The sequence below is a fragment of the Scyliorhinus torazame genome, chromosome 9, assembly GCF_047496885.1.
Source record: "Scyliorhinus torazame isolate Kashiwa2021f chromosome 9, sScyTor2.1, whole genome shotgun sequence".
NCBI classification, from domain to species: domain Eukaryota; kingdom Metazoa; phylum Chordata; class Chondrichthyes; order Carcharhiniformes; family Scyliorhinidae; genus Scyliorhinus; species Scyliorhinus torazame.
The window spans coordinates 187435626-187463089 of NC_092715.1; the positions used below are offsets into that span (position 1 = coordinate 187435626).

General features: G+C 43.5%; 1 protein-coding gene across 1 annotated transcript in view; it reads right to left on the reverse strand.

The window, feature by feature from the left end:
* Window positions 1–27464, reverse strand: part of glis3 (GLIS family zinc finger 3) — an 896860-nt gene that overhangs the window by 592335 nt on the left and 277061 nt on the right. Inside the window, exon 4 of the mRNA XM_072516903.1 lies at window positions 24258–25293. Coding sequence (XP_072373004.1) covers window positions 24258–25293 — 1036 coding nt within the window. The remainder of the gene's footprint in view (window positions 1–24257; window positions 25294–27464) is intronic.

Sequence of the window (27464 nt, forward strand, 5' to 3'; positions counted from 1 at the left end):
CAAGCCATTTATGGAGGATAAAAACAATCGCTAACAGAAAGTATGAAAGTCATCATTTATAATATGTTGAATCATGTGAGTAACATTTCCACACAATTGTTTAACATGCTGATATGAAAATTCTTTATTCACTATTTTACCAGATGTTGAAATGAACAAGTTAATCCTGTTAATATAATAAACAAAGTAATTCCAAAAGAGTGTGTTAAGCATGTTTAGATCAACACGTGTATGAGATTATTGTTCAAGACAATTATTCAACTCCTGCTGGTGTTTTACATTGCAGACTTAGAAATACAACATCAATGGGTTTACCTCCCTGTGACACAATGTGCCACTAATGTCCGCCATAATAAGCTGCTATTAAAAAGAGGAACTGAGCAATGCAGTTGTTTAACACATTATCTGCTTAATTCTGAAATCAGATTCAAACCAAACCTAGATTGAAGGGTAAAAAGCTCCTATTTTGCCAGCCTACGTGAAATGAGTTTGGGAATGTTCAGTCCAGTTTTTACTTTGTATAAGGTCACAATGGAAAATGCCTTCAAATTGGAACTGAAATAGGCACCTTTACTCATAATGCCCAGGATGACTGCTGCAGGATTTTTTTTTAAATTACACAAATGCAACAGAGGTTTTCTTCTGATATTTAATTTTAAGTCACACCTGGGATTTATATTCCTTTAATGAGTTTGTGCAGAAACATTGTGAACAAATGGAACTAAAAGTTTAACCGTGCCTGATAATGGGGGTGAAGATCGCATGCATGGTTAGCCTGCACCCATTAAAATTGAGACAGGCACACTTTGTGCTGCCTGCTCAATTCTATGATAGTGGTTTGTGGCCCAGTGCTAAACGCCCTGCTGAGTAGTTGCATGTTCAGTAAGGAGTTCAAGTTTGTATGAGGCTAGCACTAGTTAAAGCTAGCATTTCTTCAAGTCAGCCTGCATTTCTTAAAAGGAAGGGGAAATCAGGCTGCAGCAGCTCATTCAACTGGCTGGGAAACGCTACAGAAGGAGGAAGAAACATGAATAATGGTGCAGCTGGTAGGCTATGGCATTTGAAGATGCATTCACTGACTTTGGCCATTCATGTCAGAGGGATTATTACTATTGTTCTGCACTAGAGACCTTAGTGAACGGGTTGAAAAGAGAAGAGAGGTGATCTAGCCACGGGAGGCCATCCGTACATACACTACAAAGGCGTGGGAGCTGATAGCTATAGAGGTGGATGTAAGGAGTTCAGGTTCAATGGCCTGGATACAGTGACGGAAGAAGTTGAATGACCTTGCATGAATGGCCAAGGTCAGTGAATGCATCTTCAACTGCCATAGCATACCACTTGCACCAGCAATTTCATCCACTGCTCAAAGCATCAGAGCTCTGTCACTTGCCGATCAATAATTTTGAGCAATCACGCCTAATGTTCAAATGCTCCACCTCGCCCTCTCATGGATGTGCTTCTACCAGCCTAACACCCACATCACACAAATTCCATGTACTGCAAGGTATGACAGACATGTCACTCAAACAGATTGCTGCACATTAACTGACACTTTTTGTATTCCTTGCAGGTCAAGGTAGCTCATAACAGGATACAGGAGCAATGAACTAGAGGAGTACAGGCTTAGCTGCACGAGGGCTGAAGGGCCTGTTCTGTGCTGTACTGTTCTATGTTCTATGTTCTATATCTCACCCCCTTGGAGAAGAAGGTGTATTACTTGCCATTACAGAAGCTGTGCCATTAACTAATATGGCAGGGGGGTGGGAACAAGAGCATTAGCTGAAAGTGTCATAACTGAAGGGGAAATGGAGAACAAAAATAATAGACCATCACCCTCAGGCAGAGCAGAAAAGGTGAAAAGTGTGAGAAGGGAGGTGGTCAATGCAGGATTGAGGGTATTGTACCTTAATGCGCGTAGTATACAGACCAAGGTAAATGAGCTTGGCGCGCACATTGAAATTGGCCGGTACGATGTTGTGGGCATCACAGAGACATGGCTGCATGGGGATCAGGGCTGGGATCTAAATATACAAGGATATATGTCCTATCGAAAGGACAGGCAAATGGGCAAAGGGGCGGGGTTGCATTGTTGGTAAGGAATGAAATTAAATCGATAGCAAGGAGTGATATAGAATCAGAAGGCATAGAATCTCTGTTGGTAGAGTTGAGGAATCGCAAAGGTAAAAATACCCTGATGGGAGTTGTGTACAGGCCCCCCTAGCAGTAGTCAGGATGTGGGGCAGAAAATAAATCAGGAGATAGAGAAAGCATGTAAAAAAGGTAATATCACAATTATCATGGGCGACTTCAATATGCACGTGGACTGGGAAAATCAGGTTGGTAGTGGATCCCAAGAAAAATAATTTGTGGAATGTTTAAGAGATTTTTTTGGGAGAAGCTTGTGGTAGAGCTCACTAGAGAACAGTCAGTTCTGGATTTGGTGATGTGTAATGAGGCAGACTTGATGAGGGATCTTAAGGTGAAGGAACCCTTAGGGAGCAGGGACCATAATATAATAGAATTTATCCTGCAGTTTGAGAGGGAGAAGCTGGAGTCAGATGTAACGGTATTACAATTAAATAAGGGTAACTACAAAGACATGAGGGAGGAGCTGTCCAGAGTTGACTGGAAAAGGAGACTAGCAGGGAAGACAGTAGAACAGCAATGACAGGAGTTTTGGGGGATTATTCGGGAAGCACAGCAGAAATTCATCCCAAGGAGGAGGAAACATGCTAAGGGGAGGACAAGGCATCCATAGCTGACGAGGGACGTCAAGGACAGCATAAAAGCAAAAGAAAAAGCATACAAAGTGGCAAGAATTAGTGGGAAGCCAGAGGATAGGGAATCATTTAAAAGCGAGCAGAGGACAACTAAAAAAGCAATAAGGGGAGAGAAGATGAAATATGAGTGCAAGTTACCTAGTAATATAAAAGAAGATAGGAAGAGTTTCTTTCAATATATAAAAGCCATGATGTGGAGATGCCAGCGTTGGACTGGGGTGACCACAGTAAGAAGTCTTACAACACCAGGTTAAAGTCCAACAGGTTTGTTTCGATGTCACTAGCTTTCGGAGCCCTGCTCCTTCCTCAGGTGAATATATAAAAGGTAAGAGAGAAGCAAAAATAGACATTGGACCACTGGAAAACATGGCTGGAGAAGTAATAATAGGAAACAAAGAAATGGCGGACAAAATGAATAGTTACTTTGCATCAGTCCTCACGGTGGAAGACACCAGTGGGGTGCTAGAGCTACAGGAGAATCAGGGGGCAGAGGTGAGAGCAGTGGCCATCAATAAAGAGAAGGTCCTGGGGAAACCGAAAGGTCTGAAGGTGGATAAGTCACCTGGACCGGATGGACTCATCCCAGGGTCCGAAAGGAGATAGCTGAGGAAATTGTGGAGGCATTGGTGGTGATCTTTCAGGAATCACTGGAGGCAGTAAGGGTTTTAGCAGTAATGCTAAATTTCTCCTTAGTGTCCAACGTTAGGTAGGGTTAGAGGGATAGGGCTGGGGGTGCGCTCTTCTGGAGGGTCCGAGCGGACTTGATGGGCTGAATGAACTTTTTCTGCACTGTAGGGATTCTACATCTGAATCGCTTTGATGTGATCCGTGTCTTGTGGCTACTCTCAGTTATCTATGGAACGTCAAAGCAAACAGCTATCATATAAAATAAGAAACAGAAAATACGGGAAACACTGATCAGGTCAGGTGGTATCTGTGGAGAAAAACAATGTTTTGGATGTGAATTCTTTGTCAAAACTAGAATGGTTCATACTTGCAATGTTTCTCTTGTCTCCATAAAAGCTGCCTGATTCGCCACGTGTTTGTGGTATTATCATAACAATCAGCATTACAAGGGTTAACGTAGTACCATGTGTAGCCACTAGAGGGAGCTGCAGATACTACTATATAAAGCAGTGATGCTAGACCTCAGGGGAGATATGCAGGTGACAGCTAGTGAACGTCATAAGAGCAGTTAGTGTGAGAAGGTTATAGTTTATACCAGTAGTGAAATTAGCAGTAGATGAGTGTAGTTAGATGTTTTTGATCAATTCTGTATTCTAAAAGGACTAAGTGTCGAAACCCAGTTTAGTAGTGTCAATAAAATCATAGCTTTACTTAATTAAAAGCTACACTGTGGTCTTTGTGGAACACTACGTAACCATCCCAAATAAGCAACACAAAGAACACAACAGTGTTTTCAGAACATTTGTTTTTTGTTTCAGATTTTCAGCAGTTTGCAGTGTTGGCTCAAGTTAAATACTGACATATCCCTAGCCAATTTCAGGGAAGTACCAAACTGAATTTTGTTGAGCGCAGAAGTCTACAAACTAACCCTTGTGATGAGAAATAACTCATATTGTAATAACCTACAGGCTTGTATTTTGCAGTAGTAATGATAGCAAAACTGTCAGTGTTTATTGTCATTAGTTATCTGAATTCTATGCAGCCCGCATCATCTGCAGTTAAGTAAGGAAATCCAAAGGTTGCTGACTGTGAATCTATGCTTCTGCAGAGCGTGCACTGGTAAGGTCATTCCAGGATGCAATAATGAAAATGTCCATTCTTAGTCTTGCTGTAAAAACACTGAAAAATATTATGGGCACGACCTAACCAAAAAAAACAGAATCTGTTCTGGGCAGGATTAGAGAGGTCATTCTCCGTGCTTGTAGAGCAGAACTCCTCAGTACAGGAAGAGATTGGGTCGCCAATCTCTTTAAAATGGCGCCCCGATCTCTCGGCTCCCTGACGCAACCCCCAGACCACCCCCCCCCCCACCCCCAAACTCACCTGCTGGGGGTTCCTTGAGCCCCCAGCGCCTCACTTCACACGGGCAGGGCACCCCTGGGTCCGATCGCTGGTGCGGGCAAAATGCCACCTGGCCACCTTGGCACCCTTGCAGTGCTCCTGCCAGCTGGCAGTGCCACCTGGCCACCCTGACAGTACCAGGTTGGCACCCATGTGGCACTGCCAGAGTTCCCAGGTGACATCACAGTGCCAGGGTGCCACCCTGCCTAGAGGCTGAGGACCAGGCGCCTCCGATTGCCTGGGAGACCCCCTCAAGTGTTTTTCCACCTAGTCCCCATTTGTGGGAACCAGTGCTGAATGGCACCCGGCTAGGGTCTCCTTGGTAAGGCCATGAGCCGGTTCGATCTGGCATCGGTAGAGTTAAGTAATTTTTTTAACTCACTTAACTCTGCTAGTGTGGGTCCTGCCAATTATGGGTGCGATCCAGATAGTAATGCCTCATGAGATCGTGTTAGATCTCGTGAGGTGCAGCTACTGTCGGGAATCCCAGGAGAGGCCTCTCAAGGGGTCCACCGGCCGTGAACCCTTCCAATTCCAGGGGGCTGCAGCCGGTAAATTGCATCCTATACCTTGTTGAATGAGGTATAGCTGAGATTTTAATAACATACTAAGTTCATAGTTACCGCAAAACAGACACAGTAGCCCGAAAAGAGTAATTTTATATTTAATTTCTCCATTATGATAAGAAATTCCACAAACTCTTAACCTTTTTATAGTAGGATATTTTAGCTATTGATTTAATCCCATGTGTTTATCCCAACCATTTATTTCACTACCTGTAAAGTTTTTAAAAATCAAATGGAGAGATTCAATGGTTTTTACTTCCTTTTTTTGCTTCCTGGGAGAATACTTCTCTGCTATCGGCCATCTGATGATCTCAACATTGTTGAATACCTGGAGATCCTAGACCTTGACTTGGCACTAGATTCAAACTGACATTGGGAAAAGGGAAATCCATGCCACAGAGATTGCTAGATTGTTGTGGGCAGCCTTATTTGTGGTCAACAGCAAGCACTGTTGCTTTGCCAATGGCTGTTACATCCAACCCAACAGATCTTTAAAGTAAGTGTACATTTCTAAAGTGCAAACAGTTTTCAGCACAGCCTGCTAACTCAATTACTGACTGGTTTTGAAGGTGTTTAAGCACATATTGGGCTGGATTTTCCGTTCTGAAGATGTTCTCCAGCCAGTGGAGGCACACTACTGATCTCCCATGGCGCTAGGAGAGGCATCCAGGTGCGATTTCCTCTCCTTTTCCATGCTAATTTATGCATGGTGGAGAGCTTGCAGGACTGGTTCGGAATCCTGGTAATGGTGGCCCGATAGAGGGGTCTAGCAACAGGCCCCCCTCCACTCCCCACAATGCAAATTATGTTGCCCCTTTCTGTTTACAAGTAGGAGCATCCTCATCCTTACCACAGAAATAATGTGTCACTACTCACAGCATACATCCATGAGGGTGATCCAACGCCCCTCAGTCCACCAAATCAGACCCCCATCAGATACCCCATTAGACTCCCCCATCAGAGACTCCCATCTAACACCCAGTCTGAAATTTAAAGAGCAGTCCAGGCAGTAGAGGGAAAAATCACTGCATTTTCACATACCCTTCCCGAACATCTGCTGCCGCAGTCAAAAGTGTTTAAAATAGCAGCTGTTACAAATGTGAGAGGCTTCCTCCAAAGCCAAGTTCACTTCAAAGGGCTTCAAATCCCTTGGCAGCCTTTGAAATGTAAATCTTCCATTCAATTTCACACAGCAGTACATTACATTAGCTAATGGTTGACAGTTCTATTACTCCATAGACAGCTAGTTGGTGGATTGTTGATCTAACTTTCCCTTCATGCTTGAACGAGTCTCACGTACCCTGCTGTGATGCTAAACACAATGTTTATAAATATTCTTGCTATGATTGACAGCTCCTCACCATATCAAAAGGAACTAAGTGATTTTGCTGTGAAAAAGCGGAAGTGAAAGCACTGAGCTGCTTTTGATGTGGTGAGGAACTGTCAATCATAGCAAATGTGTTTATGGGGTGCAGGATTTCTATTGTGGGGGAGTGGACTTTGGGGGGGCACCTCAGTTATGCACATACCCCCTTGACCCACTTCAGGGTCCACCGCATCAGGGCCATGCTTGGGAAAACTTGCACCAAATCCTACCATGAGGATCTCCTGCTATGAGGGCTGGTGCATTATGGGAGGGGGGGCGCAGTGGAGACTCAAATTAATTTGAAGCCCATTAGTCAGATGCAAATGGGTTCTCATCATTGATTTGTATATTTCTGCCGACACGGGGTGTGTAGCTCGCTGTCATTTATCATAGACTGTTATAATCATAGAATTTACAGTGCAGAAGGAGGCCATTCGGCCCATCGAGTCTGCACCGGCACTTGGAAAGAGCACCCTACCCAAGGTCAACACCTCCCCCCTATCCCCATAACCCAGTAACCCCACCCAACACTAAGGGCAATTTTGGACACTAAGGGCAATTTATCGTGGCCAATCCACCTAACCTGCACATCTTTGGACATTGCTGGCAGGGGACTCGATCATCAGAATGGGATTGGTGCCCAGGGCCGATCCAGTTTTTCAGCCATGTTCCATTCTCCGCTAGATCAGGAACCTTGCTATTGGTGTCAGACAATGGAGAATCCATCACATTATCTTTTGATACCTCTTCTCACCCCCCGAATGCAATCCCAATGAGTGTACCCACAAGAATCACTGGTAGATTGAGGAGGATTTAATTTTAGGAACTGAGGATTTGGACCAATGTGATCTGTTCAGAGAGAAGCAGTCTGGGCTTGCAATGGGGAACTATGTTTAACAACCTAGTTGGATTTTTTGAGGAGGAAACTAACATGGTAAATAAAGAGTGTCGCTGGAAATTATTTATATGGATTTGAAGATCTTGAACAAAGTTCCAGTGAAAAGATTGTTGATAAAAATGAGAGTACGTGGAACTAGAGTAACTTATAAACTTATAGAGGGAATTGATTTGGAGGTAAGAAACAGAGAGCAGGGATAATGGATATGTTTCCAAATTGGCAGTGCTCTCCCAGGGAACTGTACTGGGGCTACAGTTTTTCACTATATTTACAATGACTTGAATTAAGGAATAGAAAACTGTACTTTAAGTTTACCAATGGCTCTAAGTTAAGTGGCACAATAAATATAGTTGACCATTACTGCTTTTAGGTTGAATACAGGTCATGGGGCTATTAACTCATAATCTGTAGAGGTGGTAGTGATTGACAGAAGGTTAAGATATAGTCCTTTAAAACTCCGTGTACCTCATATCACAATAATACAGGATCTGTTTTAAAACTGCCAAATAGCAAACTGTTCCATTTGTAGAGAACCTTGCTTGTTTTCTCTTTACATGAACTTTCTGTGTGTTCTGAGCTCTCAAATAGAAAAAACAGGCCGACTCAACCTGACTGCTGTTAGCTTTCTATTTACCATTTGTTTCTTAGCTGTTGACCTCAATGGCAATTTCAAGTCACTTGAATTGAAGAATGAACTTCGCAATTGAGACACTAAAACAAAGAATAATTGAAATATTTTTAACAGTTTTACCAACATTCTATGGCCTCAACATAACTGTTCCACACTGTATTGATGGCTCCTGTAAAAATGCAGTACTGCATCAGATATGTTCTACTGAATTGAAAGGTCCCTATTGTTGCTCCAGATGGGAGCATGCTACAATGTTCATTTTATTTCACACGGTATGAACTAACTTCCTATAACATCTTAAAACATGTTTTTTTCATTCAAAGGCTGTGGGCTTCACTGGCTACGCCAATATTCATTGCCCGTCCCTAATTGCCGTTGAGAAATTCCCCATGAGCTGCCTTTTTGAACTGCGGCAATCCATGTTGTGGTCAGGTGACCCATGGCTTCCAGGATTGTTCTAGAAATATTGATATTTTTTCAATGAACATAGAAAAACTCGAAATGTGGAAGCCAAGTTTAAACCTACCCGGACTCTGCAATTTGAAAACTGCAGAGCTGGAACAGACAGTATTCATTCAGCCAAGCCTTAGACAATCAACTTCCCATTGAAGCCATACAGGCCTGGAACTGCCTGGCCAGGTGCTAACAGTCACATGGCTTCAGAACAAACTGCTGTTACACCTCCAGTGAACCTGCTTTGTTAGAAGAATGCTACGCAGACTTGGTGGCACCCAGCTCAGTAGGAGGCCAGAGGCATAGCGTGACAAGGGCAGCATTTGACAGTTGAAGGTTCAAAACCCTGTTTTGCTACCTCCAAATATGGAAAATAATCACCTCATCCCTGCCTCCGCCTGATGCCAGTATTGGACACAGGCCACAGGGTCTTTGAAAAGGGTGCAAAGAGGGAAATAAACGAGGCAACCTGAAGCCCCAGCTCTGTTTTTGCAACTTCTTCAACGGCGTCTCCAGAGAGCACCTTCGACTGGCAGCTGAGAAGCACAGCTTCTCTAGCTCCTTGTACCTCGTGGTGAGCATCATCAGACTGACCAGACCCAGAAGACCACCCGGTGAAATGACCCGAAGATCAGAAGCAGCCCTAAATGAGAGGGGAAGCCCAAAATCGATGACTGCAGATCCTGAAACATTAGCCAATTCTCAAAGACCGAGGAACAGCCTGTCGTGACCTTATTGAATAGGTATTATCAGTGTTATCAGATGAACAGTTCAAATATAGTGATATGTATCTGTGGTTAGGGTGTAGCAAATCATCAGAAGCGTGTGTCAGAAGTAGATAGCTAGTGTAGATTTGAGACTGTTTAATTAGAGATTTAAAGCTGTTTACTGAAGAGTCCTGAGAAGAAATTTATTGAGTTTGATAGAGTTTAATTGAAGTATTAAAGCAGAGTTTGATAAATATTGTTTTTCCTTGATAAAGTGTTCAATAAAGTTTTGTTGGACCTTCACCCGATTCTTGTTCCCTTTGTCTATTTCACCGCGTGAGTAGCATGCCTGAGTTGAAAGGGTTACTGAAAACTGGTCAAGCGTAGTCGGGGTATATTTATCCACCTTTCACTTTACAATAATGTGGTGTAGTTGTACCCACAGTATTGTTAGGGAGGCAGTTATTTCAAAATAACAATGCCTCATTTTTGTCAAAGATTGGGCATTATATTGGCTTTGATACTTCTGTCACAGTGCATATGGAGTTATCAAACAGTTTCTCTCACAGAAATCATGCTTCAACTTGATGCAATTGTTACAAAATTGTTTGTTTGAAACCAATTTCTGAAAGAAGCGTTAAACCATTTAGTTCAAATACAAATATCTTGTGAGATTTATTCAGATACAGGTCTGATTGATATCTTTTGTTTTAAAACAAAAATCTACTTAAATCTACCTGGATAACCACGTCTATATAATTTCTGACACCAGTGACAAACGTCGAATGCAAGAGGTTTTGAGAAGAGGAAGGGTTGGATTTGGAGGACCAGTCTAGGACAAGCTGTTCCAGATATATTCTATTCCATTCCAATTCTCTTTCCACACCTAGTGGTGTACCAAGTCTGTTTCCATAGCTAGTAATTCCTAGAACGGTTTGGTAGTCTGTCACTATGAACTTATAGGTTGAGGGGCGCCACTCCACATCAAGCGTGGCTGACCAGGAGACTCTGCTGCTCTTACTGCCAGCTATGGCATGTTTGGAATGATTTACAGGTTGACGAACACAGCTTGCTTGACCGTGTCATGAACGCACCTTCCTTGGCCATGAATTCCTGGGCTGGGAAGTTACCCACTGCGCTGCAACACCTCCAAATGTATTTTATAGCCATCCTCAAATCCAGATCTACAAAAGGAGGTCCAGGAACTGCACACTGTCACAGAAATAGTGCTTGTTGGAACTCTTATGCCAAAAAGAAATGCTGTGTCAGAGTATCGAATGACACAAATATGATATGGAATTTCTGAATAATTATAAAGCTGAATAGATCTGCCGAAGCACCCAATCAAAGTATGTCATGCTTTCAATGACACTGCATGAATGGCAGAATTGTAGGTTGAATAACAGCCAGTAATGCAAGAACATTTATTTAAAAATTTGCCTTAGTGCTCTTAGAGCATTACGACTGCAATAATTGCCACCATGATACTTTGCATCAGCCTTCACGGTGGAAGACACCAGTGGGATATCAGAAATTCAGGAGAATCAGGGAGCAAAGGTGAGTGTGGTGGCTAAGGAGAAGGTCCGCTAAGGAGAGGATTCTGGGGAAACTGAAAGTTCTGAAGATGAATAAATAACCTCGACCCGATGGACTACACCCTAAGGTTCTAAAGAAAATAGCTGTAGAGAATGGGGAGGCATTGGTGGTGATCTTTCAGGAATCACTGGCGGCAGGGAGGGTCCCAAAGGACTGGAAAATAGCTAATGTAACACACCTGTTTAAGAAAAGAGGGAGACAGAAAATGTGAAATTGTAGTCGGTTAGCCTGACTTTGGTCATTGGTAAAATTTTAGAGTCCATTATTAAAGATGCGATTGCAGAGTACTTGGAAGTGCATAATAAAATAGGACTGAGTCTGCACGGCTTCACCAAGGGGAGGTCATAACAGACAACTCTGTTCGAATTCTTTGAGGGGGTATCAAGGAAGTTTGACAAAGGAGAACCTGTGGACGTGATCTATTTAGATTACCAGAAGGCCTTTGACAAGGTGTTGTATAGGACGCTGTTAAATAAGTTAAGAGCCCATGGTGTTAAGGGTAAGATACTGGCATGTATATGGGATTGGCTGACTGGCAGAAGGCAGAGAGTGGGGATAAAGTGGATGGCAGCTGGTAACTAGTGGTGTGCCTCAGGGGTGAGTGTTGGGACCACAACTTTTCACAATATATATTAATGATCTGGAAGAAGGAACTGAGGATACTTTTGGTAAGTTTGCAGATGATACAAAGATAATCAGAGGGACAGGTAGAATTGAGGAAGCAGGGAGGCTGCAGAAGGAAATGGACAGGCTAGGAGAGTGGGCAAAAAAGTGACAGATGAAATACAATGTGGAAAAGTGTGAGGTTATGCACTTTGGTAGGAAGAATGGAGGCATAGACTATTTTCTAAATGGTAAAAGGCTTAGGAAGTCAGAAGCACAACGGGGCTTAGGAGTCCTAGATCAAGATTCTCTTAAGGTTAATGTGCAGGTTCAATCGGCAGTTAGGAAAGCAAATGCAACGTAAGCATTCACGTTGAGAGGGTTAGAATACAAGAGCAGGGATGTATTTCTGAGGCTGTATAAGGCTCTTGTCAGACCCCATTTGGAGTATTGTGAGCAGTTTTGGGCACCATATCTAAGGAAGGATGTGTTGGTCTTGGAAAGGGTCCAGAGGAGTTTCGCAAGAATGATCCCTGGAATGAAGAGCGGTTGAGGACTCTGGGTCTGTACTCGTTGGAGTTTAGAAGGATGAGGGGGGATCTTTTTGAAGCTTACAGGATACTGCGAGGCCTTGATAGAGTGGACATGGAGAGGATGTTTCCACTTGTAGGAAAAACTAGAACCAGAGGACACAATCGCAGACTAAAGGGACGATCCTTTAAAACTGAGATGAGGAGGAATTCTTCAGCCAGAGGGTGATAAATCTGTGGAACTCTTTGCCGCAGAAGGCTGTGCAGGCCAAACCACTGTCTTTAAGACAGAGATGGAAAGGTTCTTGATTAATAAGGGGATCTGGGGCTATGGGGAGAAGGCAGGAGAATGGGGTTGAGAAACATATCAGCCATGATTGAATGGCGGAGAAGACTCGATGAGCCAAATGGCCTAATGCTGCTCCTATGTCTTATGGTCTTATGAAAATCAAAAGGAGAGTGCTGAACAGGCTCCTTAATTACCTCAATCCACCCATTTAATGAAGTGGGGTACTTTGCGGTCTCACCTACATTCCATTTTCCCTCATCCATGGAAAAATCAGCAGTGTCAGGAACTGAGGTGGCTGACCGGCATGCAGACTGTTGATGCCATTTTCCTGAGTTGTCCTGTTTCGTTTTTAAGTGGCTCTGTTCCAAGTTGGTGAGAAAGATCCGGTCCCTACTCTTTCTATAATAAATATTTGTTAAAATACATGTTTCTATGTACCAAACCTATCTTCCAACTTCTTCCATTGGGCAGGAGATGCAAATGTTTAAGAACACGCACTAACAGGTTCAAAAACAGCTGCTTCCCCGCTGTTACCAGACTCCTGACTGACCCTCTGATGGACTGAACTGATCTCTTCACACATCTTCTCTGCTGAGTAGTACTGCACTCCGTATGCTTCACCCGATGCCTGTACCTATGTATTTACATTGTGTTTACAAAGAACAAAGAACAAAGAACAAAGAAATGTACAGCACAGGGACAGGCCCTTCGGCCCTCCAAGCCCGTGCCGACCATACTGCCCGACTAAACTACAATCTTCTACACTTCCTGGGTCCGTATCCTTCTATTCCCATCCTATTCATATATTTGTCAAGATGCCCCTTAAATGTCCCTATCGTCCCTGCCTCCACTACCTCCTCCGGTAGTGAGTTCCAGGCACCCACTACCCTCTGCGTAAAAAACTTGCCTCGTACATCTACTCTAAACTTTGCCCCTCTCACCTTAAACCTATGCCCCCTAGTAATTGACCCCTCTACCCTGGGGAAAAGCCTCTGACTATCCACTCTGTCTATGCCCCTCATAATTTTGTATACCTCTATCAGGTCGCCCCTCAACCTCCTTCGTTCCAGTGAGAACAAACCGAGTTTATTCAATCGCTCCTCATAGCTTATGCCCTCCATACCAGGCAACATTCTGGTAAATCTCTTCTGCACCCTCTCTAAAGCCTCCACATCCTTCTGGTAGTGTGGCGACCAGAATTGAACACTATACTCCAAGTGTGGCCTAACTAAGGTTCTATACAGCTGCAACATGACTTGCCAATTCTTATACTCAATGCCCCGGCCAATGAAGGCAAGCATGCCGTATGCCTTCTTGACTACCTTCTCCACCTGTGTAGCCCCTTTCAGTGATCTGTGGACCTGTACTCCTAGATCTCTTTGACTTTCAATACTCTTGAGGGTTCTACCATTCACTGTATATTCCCTACCTGCATTAGCCCTTCCAAAATGCATTACCTCACATTTGTCCAGGTTAAACTCCATCTGCCATCTCTCCGCCCAAGTCTCCAGACAATCTAAATCCTGCTGTATCCTCAGACAGTCCTCATCGCTATCCGCAATTCCACCAACCTTTGTGTCGTCTGCAAACTTACTAATCAGACCAGTTACATTTTCCTCCAAATCATTTATATATACTACAAAGAGCAAAGGTCCCAGCACTGATCCCTGTGGAACACCACTGGTCACAGCCCTCCAATTAGAAAAGCATCCCTCCATTGCTACCCTCTGCCTTCTATGGCCTAGCCAGTTCTGTATCCACCTTGCCAGTTCACCCCTGATCCCGTGTGACTTCACCTTTTGTACTAGTCTACCATGAGGGACCTTGTCAAAGGCCTTACTGAAGTCCATATAGACAACATCTACTGCCCTACCTGCATCAATCATCTTAGTGACCTCCTCGAAAAACTCGATCAAGTTAGTGAGACACGACCTCCCCTTCACAAAACCGTGCTGCCTCTCACTAATACGTCCATTTGCTTCCAAATGGGAGTAGATCCTGTCTCGAAGAATTCTCTCCAGTAATTTCCCTACCACTGAAGTAAGGCTCACCGGCCTGTAGTTCCCGGGATTATCCCTGCCACCCTTCTTAAACAGAGGAACAACATTGGCTATTCTCCAGTCCTCCGGGACATCCCCTGAAGACAGCGAGGATCCAAAGATTTCTGTCAAGGCCTCAGCAATTTCCTCTCCAGCCTCCTTCAGTATTCTGGGGTAGATCCCATCCGGCCCTGGGGACTTATCTACCTTAATATTTTTTAAGACACCCAACACCTCGTCTTTTTGGATCACAATGTGACCCAGGCTATCTACACCCCCTTCTCCAGACTCAACATCTACCAATTCCTTCTCTTTGGTGAATACTGATGCAAAGTATTCATTTAGTACCTCGCCCATTTCCTCTGGCTCCACACATAGATTCCCTTGCCTATCCTTCAGTGGGCCAACCCTTTCCCTGGCTACCCTCTTGCTTTTTATGTAAGTGTAAAAAGCCTTGGGATTTTCCTTAACCCTATTTGCCAATGACTTTTCATGACCCCTTCTAGCCCTCCTGACTCCCTGCTTAAGTTCCTTCCTACTTTCCTTATATGCCACACAGGCTTCGTCTGTTCCCAGCCTTTTAGCCCTGACAAATGCCTCCTTTTTCTTTTTGACGAGGCCTACAATATCATTCGTCATCCAAGGTTCCCGAAAATTGCCGTATTTGTCTTTCTTCCTCACAGGAACATGCCTGTCCTGTATTCCTATCAACTGACACTTGAAAGCCTCCCACATGTCAGATGTTGATTTGCCCTCAAACATCCGCCCCCAATCTATGCTCTTCAGTTCCCGCCTAATATTGTTATAATTAGCCTTCCCCCAATTTAGCACATTCATCCTCGGACCACTCTTATCCTTGTCCACCAGTACTTTAAAACTTACTGAATTGTGGTCACTGTTACCGAAATGCTCCCCTACTGAAACATCTACCACCTGGCCGGGCTCATTCCCCAAAACCAGGTCCAGTACCGCCTCTTCCCTAGTTGGACTGTTTACATATTGTTTTAAGAAGCCCTCCTGGATGCTCCTTACAAACTCTGCCCCGTCTAAGCCCCTGGCACTAAGTGAGTCCCAGTCAATATTGGGGAAGTTGAAGTCTCCCATCACCACAACCCTGTTGTTTTTACTCTTTTCCAAAATCTGTCTACCTATCTGCTCCTCTATCTCCCGCTGGCTGTTGGGAGGCCTGTAGTATACCCCCAACATTGTGACTGCACCCTTCTTATTCCTGATCTCTACCCATATAGCCTCACTGCCCTCTGAGGTGTCCTCTCGCTGTATAGCTGTGATACTCTCCTGAACAAGTAGCGCAACTCCGCCTCCCCTTTTACATCCCCCTCTATCCCGCCTGAAACATCTAAATCCTGGAACGTTTAGCTGCCAATCCTGCCCTTCCCTCAACCAGGTCTCTGTAATGGCAACAACATCATAGTTCCAAGTACTAATCCAAGCTCTAAGTTCATCTGCCTTACCCGTAATGCTCCTTGCATTAAAACATATGCACTTCAGGCCACCAGACCCGCTGTGTTCAGCAACTTCTCCCCGTCTGCTCTGCCTCAGAGCCACACTGTCCATATTCCCTAGTTCTCCCTCAACGCTCTCACCTTCTGACCTATTGCTCCCGTGCCCACCCCCCTGCCATACTAGTTTAAACCCTCCCGTGTGACACTAGCAAATCTCGCGGCCAGGATATTTATGCCTCTCCGGTTTAGATGCAACCCGTCCATCTTATACAGGTCACACCTGCCCCGGAAGAGCTCCCAGTGGTCCAGATAACCGAAACCCTCCCTCCTACACCAGCTGTTTAGCCACGTGTTTGTCTGCTCTATCTTCCTATTTCTAGCCTCACTGGCACGTGGCACAGGGAGTAATCCCGAGATTACAACCCTCGAGGTCCTGTCTTTTAACTTTCTGCCTAGCTCCCTGAACTCCTGCTGCAGGACCTCATGCCTCTTCCTGCCTATGTCGTTAGTACCAATATGTACAACGACCTCTACCTGTTTGCCCTCCCCCTTCAGGATTCCCTCTACCCGTTCGGAGACATCCTGGACCCTGGCACCAGGGAGGCAACATACCATCCTGGAGTCTCTTTCACGTCCACAGAAGCGCCTATCTGTTCCCCTGACTATAGAGTCCCCTATAACTATTACTCTTCTGCGCTTTGACCCTCCCTTCTGAACATCAGAATACATTGTGTATTTATGTATGTCGTATGTTTTTTCATATATGGAACGATCTGTCTGGACTGTATGCAGAACAATACTTTTCACTGTACGTTACACATGACAATAAATCAAATCCAAGTCCAAACAACAGTTGTAACAGGGAGAAGAATCCGGTAAAATGGGCAAAAAGAGAATAGGTGAAATTATTTATTGACAATAAAGGAATTGGTGAAAGAAAAAATGCTTGCATGCAAAATTACATCTGGATAGTAGGCTGAAGTGCGATTAAAATAACTCAATACTAAATTTTTTATATTGTGCTTACCAAGTTACAACTTAATTCACTCAGAAGTCAATTATCAATATACCCAGGATATTTTTGCCCTATTTTTTCAACAAATGTCACTCAATCACATTTTCACTATATTCAGTAACAATTCCATAGAACAGGAAACGCACTATTGGTTGTACTCAGTAAAAAGACTTAATTTTCTTTCTAATGTGTACAAATCAAATTTGGAAATGCATAATGCTACAAATTATATTAAGCATATCATCGTCTCATTGTGTCAATTTTCTACGTAACTAACAATGAAGTCCTGCTATTATTGTTGCTCTCTAAAACTAAACAGTGAGATTGGTCAAACAATTGGGGATGGAAATACACCTTGGGTGGTTGCACAAATAGACGCTATCGCTTTGATTGCCTGTTCAACCTTCTGTCATATTTTCACCTCTGCTCAACAAAATTGAACTGAATATCTGGCCAGATATAGAACAGGTGTCTGATGTGAGAGGACCATTTCGTACAGGTACCCATGAAAGATTTCTATGTTTTTTTTCCCGTAATGACAATATCCCTTTAAAATCTATTTTCCCCGATACAAGCCAGTGATACTTCTCTAACACAGGGAAACTGCTTTTTCAAAAGATGAAATCAAATCTGGTTCTGATTTTCCACAAAATGCACAGTATAAAACAAGGCCAGTTGCTCAGGTATGCTAGATCGCATGCCACCTCATGGGAAATGAAATTAAAATTACTGAATGACAGATCTTAAATTGTGCTTTCTGAAGTCAAATAGTTTCTGGCAGGTATTCCTACTGACTGCTGCCAGTAGAACATCTGGAGAGGATTTCTCCCCTCTGTTTAACTTTTTTCTTTCCCATCCTTCCAGCAAATGTCATTCAAACATTTCTGAAGATCATACTTCTATCATACCTGTTAAAGAGTTTGATATACCAGATGCCTCATGGGATTCATGCCAATGGCTCAGCAATGTTTCTTCTCTGACATGGCTAAACTTCTCCAGATGTTAGAAAACAGCATGTTTTTGTTTTCAGTTTCCAGTAGTGGAGATGTTACCATTCGTCATGTTTATTTGAAATGATAGCACGCTGCACTGTCAATTTGATCAGAGGAAACTTCATTTTGTCTCCTCATGTGATTCAAACACATTGGTATTAGCATGAGAACTTTTTGATTGTGTTTTGGAGGTGCAGGTTTAAATCTGAAAGAAAATGTTTCATTCAGACACGGGACTCAGTTACCCTGATCCACCTATATGAAATCTCATTGGCAATGTAAATCGAATTCAGACTGTGAAATGCTGTTTCCTGGAACCGCATTTTATTGGCTACCTTACTCGATGGCCACTAACAAGAGCCTCATATTTCAATGAAGTGGGTAACACAATATAAAAAAAACCTGAGAGATGGATATAATTCTATCCATATGGACAAAAATTAGATTGCATTCAGATTTACTAAACATGGTTCTCATGACTAGTAAAATGTCATTAGAGGAACTCAATTCTAATTCAAATCATGAGCAAATGTTGCTTCTGGCTGTGCAACGTTACCAGTTCCAGATATATTAGGAATAACTGAAGAACTAAAATATGATAGGGCATTTAAGAAGAATTTTTTTGTGATTCCACTTTTATGCCAGTTTCAACATAGCGAAGAATGAGTGGGTGGCACTGTAGGTATAATGTTGTTCTTTGCCATCTGATATCCAGGTTTCAGTTCAAATAAAGATCAATGAGTTGAAAATCTTCTCTTGTGATGGTAAGGGTGTAAAAGGAAAGAGATTTGAGGATTCTCAACCCCACATTTTTATTATCTTTTCCCAAAAAAACTAAGGTGTCTCAAATATTTCAGGAATTCATTCTGAAGAGAAGGACTAGCATTTATTACTCCACACCCGTTACTCTGAAAAGTGATGGTTCACCTTTTCTTGAATCACTGCAGTCCACAGTCCATATGTGGCAAAGATGCTCTCAATGAAGACGAAATGGCCATATTTGTCCAAATCTGGATGGTATGCAAGATCAAGGAGAGTTTGAGGTGATGGTATTCTCATGGCCTGGTTTGGATTGTTCCAACTGTCTTACAGTAATTACCCAGAAAATGTTAGAATTAAAACCACTTCCAACACCTGGGCAATACAGTATCGATTCCCGCCACTCAATGGGGCTCCCACCCCCCAAAACCCCAGGGTACCCCATGAACACCCCCGACTGATCACCCAAACACCACCAACCCTTACTGACCCACTGGCCCCCAATCCCTTGCTCTCCTACTGACCACTCGATCCCCACCACTGTAACTTCATTGCAGTGTTAATGTACGCCTACTTGTGACACTAATAAAGATTATTATTATGATTCTCCTTCGCTTATCAACCTACAAGGCAGCTACCCCACAAACTGACCTCCCCATACCCACTGACATACCTAACTGACTCCTGCCTGACCACTCCTGACTAACCCCCTACACTGACCAGCTGACCCACACCCCACTGCCAACCAACCGATCCAACTAACCACTCACCTCACTGATCACCTGACCCCATCTCCCCTAACGAACCTGCCCCGATTGAACCGCAACTGCCAACCCAATCTCCCACCGACCAGTAGACCTCTGACCACCCAACCCCCACCCCCAAACCTGCGAATAATCACCCAAGATCACCTGACCAACAAGGCCCTCATCCCCCTGACCACACGAGTCCTCTCTGACCAATCAGCCCTACCAATCCTCCTACACAGTGCTACCCAATTATTTTACAAGCCTACCTTTTCCCTAGCTTCTGAAAGTGGCTAGATGTTTATTCACGTGTTTTATGGCCGTTAATGCACTCACGTCTAAAGCATAGATGTTGTTCAGGTTTTGCTGCGTGTGTGCATGGATTGTTTTAAGGTCTGTGGAATAGCGAATGGAATGAACACTATTCAATCAAATGAGAAAATGGATGACAGTTCATTGATGGAGCAATTGATGATAGCTGAGCCTCAGGCACTGCCCTGAGAAACTCTCACAGCAATGTCCTGTAGCTGAGATGATTGGCCTCCAACTACTACAACATCTTCCTGTGACTCTAACGGGTGACTCTAACAATTGGAGAATTCCCCCCTCTTTCCTTCTGACTTCAGCCTTACTGAACATTCTTTTTGCTGTACTCAGTTGAATGCTGCCTTGTCGTCAAGGCAGTTACTCTGACTTCACTTTGAAATTCAGCTTGTGTTCACATTTAGAGCACAGCCATTCTGGCAGAACTCATCTGATCATTGGTGAGCAAGTTAGAGGTAAGTAAATGTGCCTCGATAGCATTACTCTTTCCACCAACTGTCATGTTGGAGCTTGCTTTTCCAAGGCTGTTGTTGGAGGACATTTTTGAGGTATCTCAAGGCTAGTTATATATTTTATTGTATTTACTATCTGCATGGATTGTGGGTTTGATATTGTCAGAGTAACATAAAGAGTATGACCTATGAAATCATTGCACAATAAATTTGAAATGCTGCATCACTAGATACATGATTATTTGCCCCCCCTGCTTTAATATAGCTGACCAATACATTCAGAGCGATACATGCACACAGCTGACATCTCAGTTCGTGTAATATTAACCTTCAAAGTAAATTCATCATTACAAATCTGGAATAATTTCAAATAAACATTTGGAGTTGCAACAATTGATAGTTTCAGAAAAGATTTGCGGCATTTTTATTTTCCAGCCTTTCCTAGTCAAAAGGGAAATAAAAAACAATCTGTGGGCTGAATTGACTGCTTTGCCAATAATCCTCAGGAAACATAGGGCTGGGTTTTAAGGGGTTGAGAAGCCTGGGCGGAGGTGGGGGTAAGGCATAGGGAGGATGCCCTAGGGAGGATGTCCTTTGATGCACCAAAAGGACTGCAAAGGAGGTCTGTCCCTCTTGCCTGGTACCAGCTCTCCCAGCTAAAACTGCCAAGTTACCCACATGATGTCGGCCTTCCCCGTCCTGAGTGAAATAGTGGGTTATTGGGGTACGGGGATAGGGTGCAAGTGAGGGCTTAAGTGGGTCGGTGCAGACTCGATGGGCCAAATGGCCTCCTTCGGCACTGTATGTTCTGTGTTCTAACAGCGGTATGAGGCCCTTAAGTGGTCATTGATTGCACTTAAGAGCCTCAATAGGCCTAGGGTTGGTGAGCGATCAGATGCCGCTACCATCCCAGAATTGGGAAAGGCAGGTAAATAGCCAGCAAGTTGCCTGCTGCATTTTATGAAGCCCTTCCCCTACCCCACAGCACCACCATGTCACTTTCAAACCGACTGTCAGGGAAGTGTAAAATTCCGTCCATTGTGATACACCTCGGCCGGAATTCTCGGGCCGTTGGGATTCCCCGTTCCTGTTGTCAGCGTACCCCCCCCCGCCCACAGGTTTCCCGACTGCAAGGGGTGGTTTCAATGGGAAATCCAGTTGACATGTGTCAATAGTAGGGAATCCCACCTCTACGAAAGGCGTGCTGCAGAGAAACACATGGCTGGGGGACCAGAGAATCCAGACCCTCACCTTCTCTATTAATGCCCGTATGGTGAACAGAGAAGATATTAAATTCTTGCTGGGTAAATTTATCTGAGATTAAGGGCATTATTTTGGCTCGGAAGGTAGGATGTGGGAGATGGGATTGCTGCTGGTCGCAAATCCCTTCTAATGGGAAGATGTTAGTGGACAAGAGGGATTAATTGATGAGGAGTCGGAATTGGCAGCCGATTAGTGGTGGGGATTGGAGGGATGGAGAGTGGAGGTGGGTGACATTCTGGCCTGACTTGGCAGCTGTTGCTTTGTCTGCCATCTGTACATAGTTTAAAAAAATGAAAGGATCCAAATTGGCCAGGACAAAAGGAGAGCTGGAACCTGGGATAGGATAGGGAAATGCTAATGCTATTAAAATGTCATTGCTGTGGAATAGATTTGCTTCAAAACTTCCACTTCTTCAATTAAATAAAACTTTTTCCACACTGCTGTCCCTGTTCCAATGGTCTGGTGCTCTTCAAATATACACAGCTCCCAATGGCTGCCTACCCATGCAAAAATTGAGACCTTGGAAAGGAAGTTTTTAAAGGAGTTGCTTAATTGCCTAAATGCATCCAATTAATGATGAGGGCAACTTCACTTCCCCACTCTCTCCTCACGCTGCTCCCGCTCTCATGAAAATTGGCAAGATTAGGAATGGGGGGAGGGAGGGGGTGGGGGAGAGTGTCTTCATGCATGACATCAGTGCCATTTTCTTTCACTGCCCACCTCCATTTCAACCCAATCCTAGCAACAAATATCCAAACCCTAAAACAGAACTGCAATATACACCACACACAGGGGGTGGGATTTGATGGTGCAGGCGGCCCCAGTGAGATTTTCTGGTCCCGATGTTGTCAACGGGATTCCCTCGTCGCCAGGAAACCCGAGGCCGGGGTGCACCGTCGGTGTGACCGGACTATCCCGCCGGCGTGAATAGCCAGTAAATTCCACCCAACAATGTCATCTTTGTAATCTACTGTTTACATCATATAGAGGTGGCAACTCAACCACAAACACATGGGGCTTGACTAATAACGTGGCATAATAATTTCACTGCAACCATTTCAAAATCTGTTGGACGACCTAGTTCCTATCAAAAATTAATATTTGCATCTAACCTCTATCGCTTTAGTTTTACTTACTAACTTTTCTTGTACTAGAAATAGGATTCATACAGAGCTGCAACAGCGCTGATCACTCCTCAGTGACAGACGTGCAACTATCAGGTCAGATCACCTATAGACCACAAGTCATTTCCATAACTTCTCAGCACAGTTCTCTGCTTAGTTTCACAGAATTGAAAAATCTAGCAAATGCAACAATTTTTAATTCTCATTTGTTAACTTTGAAAATGTAGTGATTTTATCTCTCTTATAAAAACATACCAATATATTCCCTACCCAAAAATCTGTATTCTAACACTGATTTCAAAGTTGCACCAAATCTTGTACCTCTTCTGTATTGTTGCTCCTCTTTAGTGCTCCAATCCTGTTGGTTGAATCTTTCTTTCAATAGCTTCTCACTAATTTATCAAAACGATTTCTAATTCACTTAAGTGGATTCAAAACAATGTGGCGCATATCCTGATAAGTAACATAATGCCAGTATTTTTAGTTTTTCAGTAATGATAATGCAGAATCCTTGCCATGCAAAAGGAGACCATATGGCCCATCAAGTCTGTACTGCCTCGCTGAAAGAGCGTTCTACCTAATCCCACCCCCTGCTGTATCCCCATAACCTTGCACATTATTGATTTTCAGAGAGCAATCCAAATCCCTTTTAAATATAATGATTTAAATATTAAAGCATATGTCAATGTATGGGCAATTGTGCTCTTACCATATTTCTTGCATTAAAAAAATCATCTTGTATTTAAGAGGCATCATTCTGTTGGGAGAGTATTTCAGGAAACTGTGGACATGATTTTCTCTTTGCTAACATGTGCTCCTTATAGTTCCTTACTGGGAGTGTTGACTCACAGATCATTCCCTAGTGCAAACAATATACTTCATGCATTTCCTGCATCATCAATCAACATTGATCAAGAGGGCTACAGCAGCCAACACCTTATGCCAAATCCTTTCTTGGATCTGTTGCTTTGATTTACAAAACACCATTCTGATGATAACTTTCCCTCTGATTTTTCTCCAGACTCCTACCCGATTCTATTTAGTATCTCCCGATGAAGAGGTTACAATACAGGGTTCAATAATGCGACAGCTTTAAAATCCAGAAGCTGTCACTGCATGGCATTATGCATGGTCAAATGAGCAGCAGTTTACCCTTGAAACTTAAAAACTTGTGCAGTCTTTCCATTTATGTCCTTACTGTACAAATAATGTTTGCTGTTATTAGTAACTAGGCTACTGCATGAATTCATGAAACAGTATTAGAGGCAATAAAACTGAACGTTCAGGTTTTGCATCGTATTTGTAACCACTGCTGCACAAAAGAAATCTTTTGGAATGTTAATCCTCAATTTAAAAAATACATTGGTGTTGTTTTCTTTGCATCAAAGCTATATTATAGTTGAGATATCCAGAAAATCACTAAGACTGTGGCACTCCATTATACTCGATGAACCAAACATAAGTTACTGTATTTTTGAACCTATTTTTTACAAGAATCAAGATGGCAACCAAAGCTAGATATGATAAACATGATTAATTATCAGACAGTGCTTCAATGCCTCATGTCAATAAAATTGTTCATTTGTAAGCAAGTAAAAAGGAGTATATAGAACTTTGCTTTGTCACCTACCGTACACTTGTTTGGCTTTTCTCCTGAATGCACCCTCATGTGGATCAACAATTTGTAGCGAGCATTAAATGGCTTGTATCTGCGTGGACAACCAGCCCAGAAGCAAGTAAAGTCCTCTCCTTTACGTTGGTCTATGTGTGCCTTTTCAATATGTCGCACAAGTTCCTCCTGCTCATCGTACATTGCACTGCAGTCTATCCATCGGCAGCAGTGCTTTCCATTAACTCTTGATGGCTCACCGTCCTCATCCAGCTGTGTCCCTTGTGGTGATGGCTGCCCACGGGGATGGGAGTGGGTCATGAGGTGCTGGTGGGCGTGGTAAGGTGGCGGCGGGCCCTGGGGCAGTGTAGGAATTTCCATGCCTGAAGAGAATTCATCCATTTGATCATTTTTAAATGCATCATACTGCTGATTACCAATCACTGAGATACCCTGTTGAACAACCATGTTGTTCATCACCATGGGATGCACAGAAGAGTGTTCCAGCTGCTGCATCCTCTGGTACACTCCGTTACTGGCTTCAAGATCAGTGAGTGTAAAGAGATTACGCTCTTTACCTGCTGTATTGTAAGCCTGAGGGATGCAACTACCCCTGACTCCGAGGAAATGTCCACACACTTCAGGCTGAGGGGAAACATCAGCTGGAGACCCCCTCGATCCATTGATGTACGCAACTAATGAAGTTGGAGATGTGCGGATAATGAGGTCGATTCCAACTCCGTCTGAAAAGGGCGAGGTGGAAAGACCTCTTTTTCTTGATCGAGCAGAATTAGATCGGGCAGAATTGCGACAGCTGTTCTCATTCCCAAACAGGTAGGACGGCAAAGAGTTTGAGGTGCTGTTATTTGACATGGCAGTCCCAGGCGGTATACTCAACACATCCCCTAGTTCGCTGCCATTCTGAGAACCTTGATTCGACGGGAGGGATGGGAGGATTGGGTAACCATGAGGCCACTCTTGCTTCACATTCAATGTTGACTGGCTTTCTATAAGGCTTAGTGCAGTTGAGCCCAGTGATCCACCAGAGGTAATGGATCTAAAAAGTAAAAGTAAAAATAACAAGACGATGAAAAAGAAAATCAAAGTTGTCGCAACCTTTTCCTCACAGGTGACAAAGCATCAGCTGTCACTTGAAATCTCTGTTTCTGTGGAAAATGGTGCTTTGAAGTTGCCTTAATCTAACCTAATTATGCAATTTCCTTTCAGTGGGAAAGAGCCTAATTGTTGGAGACTAGAAGTTCAAGTTTCATAAAGCAAGGCTCAATTCATTTGAATTAATCAAAAAGAGCTTAACTGTTGGATTGTGTGCCATCCTTTGGATTTTGCACAGGGACAGGGCACAATTGGTAAAACTGCAAGATTTATTCATACTGAAGACAGATCCTGACAACCTAAATGGACAAAGCTTATTACAGGAACAGTTGAACAAAACAAAAAAAAATCACTTGAATTGGTTCCTTTATGATGTAAGATAGCAAAGGGGCAAAATGCAATCACACCCAAAAAATAGGCACGGTTATTATGATGCATAATTAGCCAACACCCCTTTCTTCTGATGCAGGCAATATGCAAACTTTGTGCTGCCCATTTATTTCAACAATGGCAATGTGCAACAGTGCTAAGCTGAGTACCTGCATGCTAGAACAGGGGGAGATGTTGATATAGTGGTAATGTCACTGGACTAATAATTCAGAGGCCCAGGCTAATGCCCTGAGAACAAGGGTTCAAATCCTATTACAGCAGCTGGTGGAATTTGAACTCAATTAATAAATCTAGAATACAAAGCTAGTCTCAGGAATGGTGACCATGTCAATGATCAGCGATTTTTCTAAAAATTCATCTGGTTCACTCATATCCTTTCGGAAAGGAAATCTGCCGCCCTTCCCTGGTCTGGGCTATGTGTGTCTCCTGACCCACAGAAATATGGTAGACTCAGAGCTGCCCTCTGAAATAACCGAGCAAGTCACCCAGTTTAAGGGCAATTAGGGATGGGCAAGAAATGCTGGCTTTGCCATTGACATCCATATTCCATGAAATAATTTTTAAAAAAGCAAACATGAGTTTAAGCTAGCCCGCACTGTTTAAAACCAGCTTTTTGTCTGGAGCCGGTGTTGGTATTCTGACATCAATTTGTTCTGGGAAAAACACAGGAATGGCACATAAAGGCAAAGTGTGGGCTCTGAGGTTCACTAACAACACTGCAGGCCTTTATGCAGGAGGTAGAGAAGAGTAGAGATATCCTCCACCTTCAGGGGCCAGGAGGCTTTTCAGTCAAACAGAAGGTAGAGTGAGACCAGATAGCTGTGCCGATCAATGCAAAAAGAGTAGTCCAGTAACCTGGATGCAGTGCTGATAGTAGTTTAATGATATCACACGAATGGTCAAGGTTAGTGGGTGCATCTTCAATTGCCACATTCCACCAACTACATCACTAGCTTCAGACACTCCTCAATGTGCCACAACCTCATCCCTCTCCCACCAACAATCTGTCAATTACATCCAAAGCTTCACCTCACACTCACAGAGTTAGCACTGCTCATGCCTCATACCCACATCTCACAGCTTTCACACACTGCCAGCTATTCAACTATGACAGTCACATCGCCCAGAAACATTGCACCACACTCACTTGCCTCTCTCCTGCCGGACAGGATTGTGCATAACTGCAATCAGCAGCAACAAGCAGAGTGAGCAGTTACTAATGCAGACCTGCATCCCTATGGAGGGGACTGCTATTGAAGCTTCCATGACTGATGTCTTGGCTAACAGTGGGGATGAAAGCGTGAAGATTACTTTATGCTCCAACCTAATCCTCCTTCTTGCATCCCACGTTATCCTCATCCCACAATTTCTTCTGATTTACAAATTGCAGCTGAAATAAGCATTGTACTTGCATTTACCGCCTCTTCCCTCATGTCAACTCTACCTTTATGCTTTTCTCCTTTAAGTCCCCCAAGAGTTGTAGCTTGGGCAGGCAGTGGTGCAAGAAGCATGATGTGCAAGAGGAAGAAGAGACTGCTGGTGATGAAACGTCATTACTCCGTCTCACATCAGTACACACCAACTCAGATACTTGCACTGTATGTGCTTTCGAGGTTGGCTTAGAGATGGGAACGGCATGTGGTGTGTCATAGGGCACAGGTGTCCTGCAATCAGAGCAGGGCAGCGCTACAAGTGCCAGAGGGTGAGGAGGTCATCCATGGGGTG